General features: G+C 55.1%; 1 protein-coding gene across 1 annotated transcript in view; it reads left to right on the top strand.

Moving 5' to 3' along the window:
* Window positions 1–13,130, top strand: part of FAM178B (family with sequence similarity 178 member B) — a gene marked incomplete at its 5' end in the record, with an annotated part of 98,716 nt that overhangs the window by 15,882 nt on the left and 69,704 nt on the right. Inside the window, 3 exon segments of the mRNA XM_081254603.1 lie at window positions 291–352; window positions 3,246–3,353; window positions 7,973–8,125. Coding sequence (XP_081110729.1) covers window positions 291–352; window positions 3,246–3,353; window positions 7,973–8,125 — 323 coding nt within the window.

Genomic DNA, 13,130 nt, shown 5'->3' with positions numbered 1-13,130 from the left:
CAGAATAGGGGGTGTAGCGTGCTACCACCTGTGTTGAAGGAGAGAGTCTATGATGTATTACTGTTTGCTTGTCTGTGCGTACAGTATCTCAGCACAGCCAGCAGTAAACACCTGTGGTCACCTGTGGGGAGGGACCTGGACGGCTGGGGATGGAAGTAAGCGAGTGAATGTATTGCCTGTTCAGAAAAGTAAACAAAATAAGTAAAGGGCTTAACGTAGCTTCAGTTTTATTCATTTTCCCTCTGTCTTTGTCTTTCTCTTTCTTGTCCATTCCCATGTGGCTTCTCCAGCTTGCCTCTGGGGGCTCGGAGTGCTACTTCAACAGCTTGGATTACTTACTGCAGGAGAAGAGGTGAGTGGGGAGGGTCCATCGTGGGGGGTCTTCATTTCTGTGGGGTTGGCAGTAATTTCATGGGTTTGTCCTCAGAGACTCAGAGCAAATTCCTCTCAGGATAAAGCAGCCTACCCCTGCCATCAGCATGCCTCCTGAGTGCCCTGTGTGCCCTGGTGAATAACGAGTGTGCAGAACAGTAGCGGGTCAAAGGGCAGCATCTCTGAGGCAGAGAGCCCCGGACCCTCACCACGCACAGAGCCCTCGTTCCGGTTCTCTCCCCACCTCGGTGCTATTCTGCCCAGCTCATGCCAGTTTAGGGCTTGCTCAGCTTCCACTGAGCGAACCGGAAGAAGCACACTGCTTTGATACCGAGGCACACAGCCTGACCATCGACTCGATGGTGACGGAGGTGGAGTGGGAGGGGTGGGGGGTAAGGTGCCAGCTTTTCCTGCGCCCTGCCCCGCACCGCCACCTGAGCACGCTTTGCTCGTTATTCCACAGCACTTGGTCTAGTTCACCTGCCTTCCCCCCAGGATTACGGTGAGCATGTCTCACGTGGAAGTTGGTTTCTAAAGGCAAAAGTCACATCCCATCAGAACTGTAAATCCCTTAAGGAGGCGGAGGTGGGGATGGAAACCAACCCCGGTGCTCTTTCTTTACTGGAAAGCAGGTGCCATGGTTGGCTTGCACTGAGGGCCCATTTAGTGGTGAAGACACTAGAATCCTGCTCCTCCATTGCCCGCGAGGACTGGGGCGGCTGGGATGCAGTGGACTTCACCCCTGGGCTTGCGCTTTGATGCATGGGAGCCCGTTGCCCACAGGCTTATTCTTCTGTGTTCTCATCCCTTCTCCAGTGTTTTTTTTGTTTTTGTTTTTGTTTTTGTTTTGTGGTACGCGGGCCTCTCACTGTCGTGGCCTCTCCCGTTGCGGAGCACAGGCTCCGTACGCGCAGGCTCAGCGGCCATGGCTCACGGGCCCAGCCACTCCGCGGCACGTGGGATCTTCCCGGACCAGGGCACGACCCGTGTCCCCTGCATCGGCAGGCGGACTCTCAACCACTGCGCCACCAGGGAAGCTCTCCGGTGTTGTTTTTGCTCAGTGTGTGCGCACTCACTTTGCGGAAGTTAAGAGACGGTGCTGTGGTCTGATGCTTGGGTTCTTGTCGAAATGACATCTCACTGGTCTCTGTTTTTCCCAATTCCCAGCACATGTTCTTGCCTGCAAGAGGGGGTTAAAGACACGTGTGGGATGAATGATTGTTTTCTCTCCTGTATCTATTCCTGACCCCACCCCAGAGTCATCTTCCTCCTCTGGGCTCTTAACAGCCCATGACTTTTGTTGTTTAACTCCTTTACCTGAGTATATTGTTTCCTAACCAGAGGGTAAGTTAGGGAAGGGGCCGTGTCTGTATGTTTGCATGGTATCCAGCTGTAAATATATTAGATACTCAGAAGTGTCAGCAGGAAAGTGAACACGCGTGGGGAACTACCCGCTCCTCAGTGCCTGGCATGGGAAGATTCCTGCTCTGCGCTGCGCCCTGTGCCAGGCACCGTATATACAGATATGGTGGTGAGCCCCACTGACCTGGAATTGAACGCAATGATTCTAGTATTTCCCGTGCTGTAAAGCTGCTACGGAGGGGCCTGGAATAGTGGTATCTAACTTAGCCTGGGAGTCAGGACAGGCTCCCCAGGGGCACCCTTGTCCTTGGACCTTGGAGGATAAGAGGTGGGAGGGCAGCAGGAGTGACCACACATGTAAAGGCAGGAAGGACAGACCGTGCCTCTCCTGGCTGGCTAGGACTGGAGTTCTCGGTGCCAGAGTGCGGGGAGTGGACGGAGCAGGAGGTGCAGCCGAGATGGGAACGGAGCCTCGTGAACACAGGGTCGAGTCGCGGGTGAACTTTAAGCAGGTCCTGATGTGTTCTGCCACGTGTTTAAGAGAGGGCACTCAGGCTGCGTTACGGAGAATGGATGGGAAACGTGAGGGGGGAGTAGGGTGAATGGTGATGAGACGGCCTCGGGGAGCTCCCGTGGGACCTGCTGCCCTGGGTGGCCGGGGCCTGTGTAGGGAAGAGGAATTGAGAATTGGGTGCACAATGTCGGGAGGGCCGGCCACGTTTGGCTGCAAATCATCCATCTAGTGGCTGGCTCAAAGGATCTGAACCCAAGACAGGCTGGGCTGGAGGCGAAGCCTTTGAGAACCGAGGACCAGTGGGCAAAGCCAGGGTGAGCACCCGGAGGGCAGGGTGAGTGCCTGGGGGCTCCCAGGGGCTCCCTCAACAGCCGGAGGGAACAAGGACTCAGAAGGCCAAGCGGGGACTGGTGCCCCCTTGGGGTTTGCGTGTGGTCAGGGCAGGAGGTGAGGGAGCTGGGCTCCGGCAGGATGATGGTCGGCACACAGGGCCTCTGGTGGGGCCGACTGAAAAGGGAAGTGAGGCGTTCAGGCGTGGAGGGAGAAAACGGACTCAGGGGCTGGGCAGGTGCAGTAGGGAAGGAGCAGGCCCTGGGGGGCTGCCACTTCGGGCTAGAGAGGCAGGCCTGGGGGAGCCATGGGCACAGGGGCTGCTCCTGGTCAGTGTGGCTGGACCCGGGAGGAGCAGAAGGGCTAGGCCCTGTCCCTGGTGTGTTAAAAAGAGAGCAAATGCCAGAACAAAGTGCACAAATAAAGGTGCGTTTGAAGTTGTGTAGCGTAAATTGTCTTCTTTCAGGCAGCACAGCTGATGCAGTGCAGTCCCTCCCCCGCCCCAGGAATCTAAGTCTGAGAGCTGTGTGCAGGGAGACAGGGCTCCGGGCTCCCTGGTCCCCGTGCCTAGGCCTTGCTGTGCCCAGGGAGGCCCCTGCGGCCCAGTGACGGGGCCGGATGAGCAGGCACTGCACTGACCCTGTTGTCACCTCTCACCTTCTGGCAGGGAACAGGCCCTGGAGCAAGAGCGAGAGAGGCTGCTTCTGCAGGACTGTCTTAACCTCAACTCCTTGGATCCTGATGAAGATGAAGTGCCGCTCACACCAGAGCACAGGTGTGGGGAGTGGACACAGGTTTGGGGAGTGGGCACAGGTGGGAGGGGAGCCGTGTGCCCACTCAGGGCCAAGTCCCCGCACCCGCCTCTCCAGGCAGAGGGTTTAAGTGCTCACCTGCCCTTGGTTTTGGATGGTTTCAACCGCAATTTGTGTGCTGTTGATGAGTTCTCAAGCTGCGTCCTTCTCTTCATCCCACATCTGTTCATTGATTCGAGAAGCATTTATTCACCTACTGTGTGTCAGGGTCTAGTGTGGGCCTTTGAAGACACAGAGGTATGAAATACGGCCCGCTCTTCCCCTGTTGTCTGCCCAAACGTGTGGAACCAGGTCTCAAACTGCAGTCTGAATGAACACTGACTTTAAACGGGAAAATACAGCCACGTGACATTTTCTGTCTTCCCCTGTGTGGGGAAGGAAGGCGGCTTCTGTCAGAGCTGTCGTCTGGGCCGGAGTCTGCTGGCCCATTGGCTGGAGGGAGGGCTGGAGTCATCTGTACCATGGAGTCTCGGAGATACCTGAGGACCACAGTTGAATTCATCTTCAGGGTACCCTGTTATCCATTCATCCATTTGTCCATCCGCCTGTCCATCCGTCTGTCCACCCATCCGTTAAACATCTGTTACCTGCCAACTTTGTGCTAGGCTCTGTGCAGACTCTGGGGATACAGCAGGAAGAGAACCAGACAGAGGTCTCTGCCCCCGTGTTGCTCGCCGTCAGGGCGGGGAGACCACCAATGCACACGGTGAATGAAGGGAGCTGTGTGACAAGTGCTCATGAGAAAGGAGAGAGTGGGGAGGGGGCGTCAGCAGTGCCGGGAGGGCTGGAAGATTCGGAGGAGGGGTCAGGGAAGGCCTCTGTGAGTGGCTGGCTTTTCAGCAGAGCCCTGAAGATGGTGAGAGGCGGCCCTGGGAGGGCCTTGTGGCTGCCGCTCCTCTGAACTGGGTGGAGGGTAGACTCAGGGTGGGGGGGGTTGTGGCGCTGTGGTAGTAATCCCGGAGAAGTCAGGGCCGGGTGGTGAGGAGGAGGCAAACTCTGGGTACGTTTTCAGTGTAGAACCGACAGGGTTTGCTGACGAGCTGGAGGGAGGCTCTGGGAGAAAGAGAGGAATCAGAGGGACCCCGGGGATTTTGGCCTGAGCAGCCAGAAGGTCGGAGTTGTCTTTATTTAATGGAGGAGGGCTGAGTGACGCACGCTGGGGGGTGGCAGGCATGGGCACAAGAGTTCACTTGGGGGACCCCCGGGGTGAGACCAAGACAAGGACCCCCTTGTCTAGAGAGGCCAGCTTGGGAATCACCATGTATAGGTGACATTTAGAGTTGCAAAACCAGATGAGATCAGCCGGGAGCCATAGAGAGAAGAGCAGGGGCCAGAGGGCACAACGTAGAGGTCACGGTGACGTTGACAGGAGCAGCCCTGGGGGGTGACGGGGGGCGAGCCTGCCTGGAATAGATTCAGAGAACGAGAGGAGACGGCAAAAGAGAAGACTGGGCAGCAGCCGAGGGGGAAAGTGGAGCCGGGACGGATCTGTCTTGTCTGTCTGTCTGCCTTCCTTTCCTTTCTCCCCTCCCTCCCTCAGGCCCCACGTGCCCCTGTGTGACTGAGGGCAGGCTGGTCCACACGCCCTGGATTGCCTGCCTGTCCGGGCTTTGCTTTTTCTATGCGTCCGGGTGACGTTATTGAGGTCCCAGCCGTGATGGTCTGGTTTGGGTGCTCGTGCTGAGTCAGCATTCTGCATCCCCTCACTGAGGGGCGTGAGCGATGACACACGGACACCTGGGGGCCCCCGCTCTCAGGACCCCCAAATGGTTCCCACCGTCACTGATGCCCAGAGAGGATCCCAAGCAACACCTTGGCTGCCCGTGTGCTTTTTTTTCTCAAGTCTTTCTGCTGATTGTCTTTGGACTTTCTGTAAAGCCTGTGAATAGTAAATATTTCAGGCCTTGAGGACCATACTCTCGGCGGCTACGTGGCTCTGCTGTCGTGGCGGGAAAGCACCCGTCAACCATGTCAGCCATCCGTAACCGGTGAGCCTGCTTGTGTTGCACTGAGACCTCGTTTACAGAAGCAGGCGGGCGAGAGGAGGCCACAGCCTGTGTGCAGTTGCTGGCCCCTGGCCCGGATTAGGGGACGCCTGTCTCCTAACTGGTCCCCGTTTCCACACGCTGCCCAGGGGCAGGGAAAGGGTGCCTCGTGGTCTCACGATGGCTCCCTGCAGAGCATGAGGACTGAATGGAATCAGCGGGTTTGGGCCAAAGGCCTTGGTGGCATCATGAGTGATGAAGCAGTTTTCTATGTCGGGGGCCCTGGATTCGCTTTCCAGGTTCCCCGCTCACTGGATGGATAGCCTTGGAAGTAAACATTTTGAGACATCTCTGTAGCCAGAATAATCTTTCTAGCTCTTTGCCTTTCTCCTGAGTGCATCCAGGATTCTGGAAGTCGTGGCCTGGATGTTTTGAAAATTCCCCACAGAAAGGGAGTTACCTGGGCATACGGTGTTCCAGGCTATGAAATTGCTGATAATTTTCTGGGCACGTGACATTTTCAAGTAGTACTTTGAGAAAGGCTTTTTTGACAGCAGCCACTGAGGTGGTTGTTTTGATGTGGGATCATTTTCATGGGACAGTTCAGTTCTCTGCTTCAAAGAAAATTACTCACTGATGTACAAAGCCAGCAGCCTCTTCCATCCCTGAATGGGGCCGGGGGTGGGATGGGGGGTGCCAAGCAGGGGTGTGGGTCCGGAAGGGGTGAGGCCAAGGCTGGCGGCTGGCTACCATATGGCAGGCAGGTCGCCTGTGACCAGGAGTCTCACGTGACCACCACAATTACGCGTCACAGAAAGGCCCCCAATCATCCTGAGCAGATCATCCGCTCCTGCTCCAAGGATTGCTTGCGTCTTGAGTAGACAGTGTCCTATATTCTCTGTTCCTTAAAGTTAAAAGACCTTATGTGTGTGCTGGGGCAGGGGAGGGGAGGATATTTATACCACAGCATCATCCTTTATCCTCGGTTCTGGGCTGCACAGGAAATCCTCAATTAGATGCAAGAGAGTCATCTCAGAGTTCTGAATAATTACACATACATTATATTTAATATCACAAAAGGCCCTTTGAACGATAGTTTGGGGGACAGGAGCTGAGACCTTTTTACAGATGAGCCGAGTTCTTACAAACTTCTAATAATTTGTACCTTTCTTCAAACTATAAAAACAACATAGGGAACCGTAGATAGCCAGAAACTCAAAGAGCAAAGACATGAACAGAACAGAAAATTGTTTCACCATTTGTGTGGTGGTTTGCCAAGGCTACTTCCAAAGGCTGCGGGATCAGAATCTCCCCAGTTTTCCGACGTCATTCCCATTCATTGTGCCATTTCATCCTTAGAATGACCCTCCTTACCTTGGGTCACTTGGCCAGAGAGTGACAGGTTTCCTCTGGCCAGCTGATGGGCCACCAGCTCTGCACCTCCACTCCCAGTGCCGGCCACTTGGTCCCAGATGCTCACGGGAGTCCCTGGCAGTGTCCCCTCCAAGTTCAGTGCCTCAGGGCCTAGCTGAGAACCTGGGTATGGGCCTTCCTCTGGCGAGGGGAGGGGGTGCAGTGCCTGTGGCTCGTTTTATTTTGTTATTTTTATTGTTAAGTGGGTGTTATGTTACTGTAAAATCAAGCCGAACACAGTTGCGTGAAATAAACGGGAAATGTCACTTCTTCCTTCCCCTCCCCCATCCTGTTCCCTAGGGACGACCCCAGACCTTGGTTGGGCGCATCAGATGTGGGGGGGGGTGTTGTCTGTGTCTAAGAACGTGCGTGTGCATGTCTGTGTGTTGACGTGCACGTGCGCACGCGTGCACACACGCACCTCCTATTCTGCAACTTGCTATTTTCACCCACTGCGTACTGTGCCCAGGGGATCATTCCATCCTGCGTGGTGCAGAGATCTGCCTCATTCTTAGGAATCCTCTTCACCGGCTCTCTTAGATGCGTGCCTATAGAGTCGGAATGTATCCCCTCTCTGGATGTGCGGCCCATCTCTGATCCACTGAATGAGACTCGCAGGGCAGCGTGGGCCTGGGTGTCTGCATTTAGCAGGTTCCCTGGAGAGTCCTCCTGCTCACAGGAGCTTGAGGATGCTGCTCAGAGGAAGAGTCCAAGCAGTCCAAGCAGGGGAGAGTCCTCCCCTCGAGGCACCGTGTGGCAGCTCTGAGGATGGTCCCCTTGCTGGAAGGCATTGCCATGATCCCTTTGCACTTTTCCTGGCCGTGCAAGGGCAACTCACGCCTGACTCATCCTTCAGCGCCTGGCACTCGCAGTCGTGGGCACTCAGTGAAAGTTTGAACGCAGCCCATGGGTGGGGCAGGATTTGGGACCAGGATTCTGGCTCCTGGACCAAGGCCCTGAGGGAGGGGTTGGGGTTTGACCCAGAGTGGGAGGGGGAAGGGCTCCTCAGTCTGCATCTCTCGGGCTCCCCCTCCGTCAGCAGGTGGCGCCGTGTCCCTGGGCTGGTCCCCACCAGGCGGGGGCTGCAGGGCGGGGGCAGCCATCTGGTCCTCCCTGGCCTCCCTCCAGGCTGCAGACCAGGTGTGCCTGCTGACGCCCGGCTCTCCTGCCCCTTGCTTTGCCAGGAAGCTGGTGGAGAGGTTCTCCGTGTCACTGCACGTCATCCCAGCAGTACATCCAGGCGAGACTGTGTTTCTACCCCGGCATCACCCTCTGCCCTGCATCCTGGACTGTTCACACCTGAAGCCACGGAGCTGCCTGGAAGAGCTGTTCCTCAGGTAAACATCGGCGTGGCATTACCAGGCCCCTCTCTCAGGGAACCCAGTGGCAAGGACCACCCCAAATGAGGCAATCCAAAGCTGTGTTTTGCCAATTTGGATATGTCTGTCCGCTTTTAGGGAAACAGATGAAATAGCACACGTCAACTTATAATATTTCATTTACCAATTTAGATCCACACACTTTAAAAAATCTTACATTACAGCAGATATTAGGCATCTGTTCTGTAATTGTGTCCCCTCTTCCTCCCCCATGCCCCAGTTTCATGGAACAGCTCCGGTCACACCCATCATACATGCCTTTGGGGTTATGTCTCCATCAACACTGGAGCCACTTTCCCAGCCATCCAACAGTCCTCCAGAGCCTGTCATGGCCACTTCCTCCTCCTCCTTGGGTCTGTGTGTGATGCTGACCCTGAAAAGTTTGTCCCCAGCCCCAGGTACACTCTGTATAATGTTAGGACAGCCACCCTGGTCCTCCTCTCATTAGAAGGTGTTCATGATCATTATCACATAACCCCTGACTATGTTGATTTTTTAGGGGGGTTTTGAAAACCTTACCACAATACCACGCAACGCTTGCAACTGTGAGTTCACATGTCTACGAATAAGAGAGAGAGAAAGCGCACAGGATACAGTGCAGCGGCCCTCCAGGGGGCTGGTGCCCTGTTGGGCCTTGGCGGCTGAGGGGATGGAGGAGAGGCCACCAGCCCCCACCAACCCCTGCCCCAGCCTGTAAAGCACGTGGAGGTTGGGGCCACATTAGCACTTGAATGCAGGAATCTTGTTCTCTTTTCCAGCTAGTCCATCTTATTTTATAATAGAAAGATAACAATGTTTTGGTGTGTTTCCTGTAAAACTCTTTATCATGGGAAGTTTCAAACATACATAAGAATAGAGTGTACCTCCATGTACCCGCCACTCAACATCAGTTACCAACTCAAAGCCAATCTTGGTTCATCTGTACCCCTGCCCACTAACGTTGTCCCCTCGGGATTATTTTTAAGCAAATCCCAGACACATACAATTTAATTCTGTAAGTACTTCAGTCTGTGTCTCTAAAAGACTCTCTCTTTAGGCACAACTTCAATACATTATTACACCTAAAAAATATAGGAATTTCTTAATAGCATTAATATCAGTCAGCATTCAGATTTCCTTGATTGTCTTTTAAGGGTTCTTTAATATGTTGTTGAAATCAGAATCCAAGGCCCAAATGCTGCAATGAGACAAAGAAATGTTAGTGGTGAAACTATATCCCATGGCATTGATGCCCCAACATGTTTAACCATGTTCCTCATTAGAAAAATGAGAAACAACATACAGGTTTTTCCAACTTTTCCCCCCACTGTAAACAATGTGGTAGAGAGTATCCTTATACAGAAATATTTTGTCTGCAGTTCTGGAATAGATCCCTGGATATGACGTGAGGTGATTGGGTCTGAGGGTGTGCATATTGCTCAAAGTTCCCATTGCCAAATCGAAAATATTTCTAATAAAGAGATGATGAAAAGGGGGGCGGAAAGGAATGGAGAGAAAGAAGAAAGATAGTGGAGCTGGAGGAAGGGGAGGGACAGAGCATGGCTGGGCCGGGGAGGAGACACGAGGGGAAAGGCAGGCGGCTTCCTGAGCTGCTTCTCCTCGGGCTTTGTGCCAACAGCAGATTTTCTGTCCCAGGCTGGATGGCCGGCAGGAAGTGTTTGACAGATGAGATGGCCCGTGGCGCGGTGGCCTGGGATCCGAGTGGCCATGCCAACTGGGGCCAGGTGGCCAGCCAGCTTCCCTGGAGCGGGGGATCCAGACCCTGCGCCCTCGGGTTTGCTCACGAAGCAGAGCAGAGATGGGGCTGCAGGCCTGGCTCGCGGGGCTTCCTGGAGGGGTGCCAGCGCCCTGCCCGCGGCCAGGTCAGGGGGCGCCTGCCATGCACTGGGGAAGGGCCACTTCCTGAAGGTCACCCTTTAGCCTGGGGGGGGGGGCGGTCATCCTTTATTTCCTGTTTGTGCCAAGGACTTCAAGCCCAGACACAAGAATGAGTGTTACTTGCTAGCCGTTCAATAATCATCCCGTTGTGCGCAGCCGGAAGCACGAAGATGGAGGAAGAAGAAAATGTTACTTGATCTCTCAGAGAACAGTATGGTTCAGTTTCTCACCGGAGAAAAAGTGAACACTTTGTGAGCTTGCAGGTGACTTGTATTCTCCTCATTAGACTCCTCTGTATTTTCCACACTTTCTGTGATAAACACGTATCGTTTTTATCATTAGAGGTTTGGGGGGAAAAGTGAAGGAGATTTAAAAACATCACTTCTTGAAGTAGATTTGCTTCTTCCTGCTGTTCGGTGAAGAGGGATATTGCCTTTCTTTCCACTGCACCAAGTGGGAAATCTTGGCACACGTTAAGCCAGCAGTTTGTCTCAGATTGCGGAGCGAGGGAGGGCGCCGGGCCTGGTCTTCCCGGCTCGGACCTACACAGGTTTACATGCAAGAAATCTCCTCCCAGAACCCACAGCTGTGGGACTGGAGGTGGCCCAGACCATCCTCTCTTCGTTTGTCACCCAGCTGGACGTGTGACCTCAGGTCGGTTCCCTCGGACCAAAGTCACATGCTGTGACAGACGCTGGTACCAGGGCCTGAACCTTTTCCTCCTCCTCTAATCACCCCCCACAGCCCCGAGTGGAAAAGCTGTAGGACCTGCGCCCACAGGCAGCTCCAAGGCGGGAGCTGGTGCCATGGGGGTGGGGGGGGCCGTGGAGATTGCTCACTGAAGTACCCTGGGCCCCCCCTGGGCCCCCGCAGTGTGTGCGAGAGCGTCAGGACCCATGTCTGTCCTCTGGGTGCACCGGCCGCTCTCCCCGTGAGGTGTTTGCAGTGTGTTCTCGGGGTACCTGCTACGCCGGCGGGGACCTCCCTCCGCGATGGCTTCAGTGGGCAGGGAAGGGGGTGAGTCGGATCTTCACGGTGTGAATGATGCACATGCACCGGATCTCCCCGAGGCCCAGGCCCCAGCTCCTGTTTTGCCAGGGGGAGGCCCGGGTGAAATAAATCCAGCAGTTACAGAGTGTGGACGGGGCTGAGCCGCCCAACTGGCTGCGCCTGCCCCCAAAATCCAGAGCCAGCAGAAGTGGCCAGCCGGGTTGTTGCTGGGATCCCTGGGCTGCTAACCAGCGTGGCGTTCACTGATGTTTAAACAAAGGAAGGAAAACGAAGAGGAGCAGGGATGAGCGCTTGGACCGCTATCTGTTGCTGTTCTTTTCCCTGGCATTTCACTTAAGCTAACATTTGAGTAGCCTGGCAAAGGCGCGGAAACTGATGCTGTATAAATAACAGCACTCGCTGTTTATCCCTCCGCTGTCACTTGGGATTCCCGAGGCATTTAGAGACTTCGCCCTCTGGGATGGCTGCCCATAAAATAGACGAGAGATGGGGGCTGGAGGGGTCCTGACGTGGGCCTTATCAGGAACCCACAGTCCAAGCAGAAGGTCGGAGCTCCGCCAGGAGCCCAACCTGCTGACCCAGGCTGGGGCCTTTGTTCTGTGTGATTCTCCTTTTGGGCCGATCCCCCCGCCCCCCGCAACCTTCCTTCCTTCTGCTCCCATGGCCCCATGTCCTTGCCGCGGTGGCTGGGGATTAGCGCATTCTGACTGTGGCCGATCCTTGTCCGGGTGGGGACCTCCCCCCGCCCCCCAGGATCCTCAAGGTTGGCAGCTGGGGCCTCGCGCTCAGCTGGGCCTGCCTGGCATCTGCTGCCCAGCAGGAGGCTCTGCCCCTCCCCTTCTTGCTCCACGGCATTCTGACATTCTCAAGATAACTTCTGACCTTGGCCTTGGCTTTGCCACAAGCACAGGCACCCACCTGGGCCCGGGGTCAGCATTCTTGGCTTGTGGACACGCCGTGGATTTGTGTAAATCTGACAACAGTTGATTCCGTAACCCACGGTGTTTGAGTTTGCAGCGCACACACCTGCCACCCGCTTCCCTTCTCCTCCAGGCCTCCCCACGTGCTGCTGTGCAGTCTCTCCTCCTGCCTCAGATCAGGGCAGTGTCTGCACGCCAGGCCCATCCCCACCCTTCCCCCAAGTGGGAGGTTACTTCTGCTGCCGGCCTGGTCTTCCACTGAGTGGTGACGGGACTCGTGGTGCAGCCGAGGCAAGGCAGCACCACCTGCCCTCACACGGAGCACGCACGGAGGAGATTGCTCGCATCTCATCTAGCTGTCGGCACAGAATTCCTTGAAAGCCATTCGCTTCGAGGCACAGCCGGACTGTGCCCTTTCGGTGTATCTCCAGCTCCTGGTCTTACAGACTAAGCCTAGCTCAGCAGCAGTGAACTCCGAGGCAGACTGATCATTTCTCTGGCAGAAACTGCACTGCAGAGTGGTGTAGCAGAAGGGAGACATTGTCACCCAAGGGGTATCTCTCCCTGTTGAGCAGCAGTCGGCAATGTGTTTATCTGAGCCTACAGGGGCTTGTACAATCAATTCCCCTACTGAGAAACTGGCGGGTGCCCCCCGAGCAGAATGCCAGAGCCAGAGTCTCCTAGAGTCCCCGGAGCGCCAGCCTCCTTACCACATGGCCCCTGGCCAGGTCCTGCCAATTTGTGAGGCCCTCCAGACACGGTGTGCTTGGGTATTGTCTGTGTTCGGGGTGCTGTGCTTGAACCACGCGTGCATCGCGGGGGTCAGTCCATGAAAGTATCCGTGTGACTGAGCACGGGGATCAGAGTGGTGTGTGCCAGCAGCCCTGGGGTGCACACGTGTTTGTATGTACAAATAAAGGACTGTTTTAGAATGGCCAGCTTCACAAGCACCGGAACAAAGCTGCTTTCTCCTCTGAACCTAAATGATTTGAAAAAAAAAAGACATATACAATTTGTAAATTGCCTGGATATACTCAAGCAGACAGCAGCTTGGCTCCGAGGAGAATCTTTGTTTTGGAGCATTCTGTTCCTGGCAGATTAAAATATGATGTCCTTTTTAAAAAGGAGAGGAGGAGGTTGGGCCGACCAGGGAA

The sequence above is a fragment of the Mesoplodon bidens genome (assembly GCF_964165515.1).
Source record: "Mesoplodon bidens genome assembly, chromosome: 14".
NCBI lineage: Eukaryota > Metazoa > Chordata > Mammalia > Artiodactyla > Ziphiidae > Mesoplodon > Mesoplodon bidens.
The sequence above is the reverse complement of the archived record's forward strand: the minus strand, read 5'-3'. Positions and strand labels throughout refer to the sequence as shown.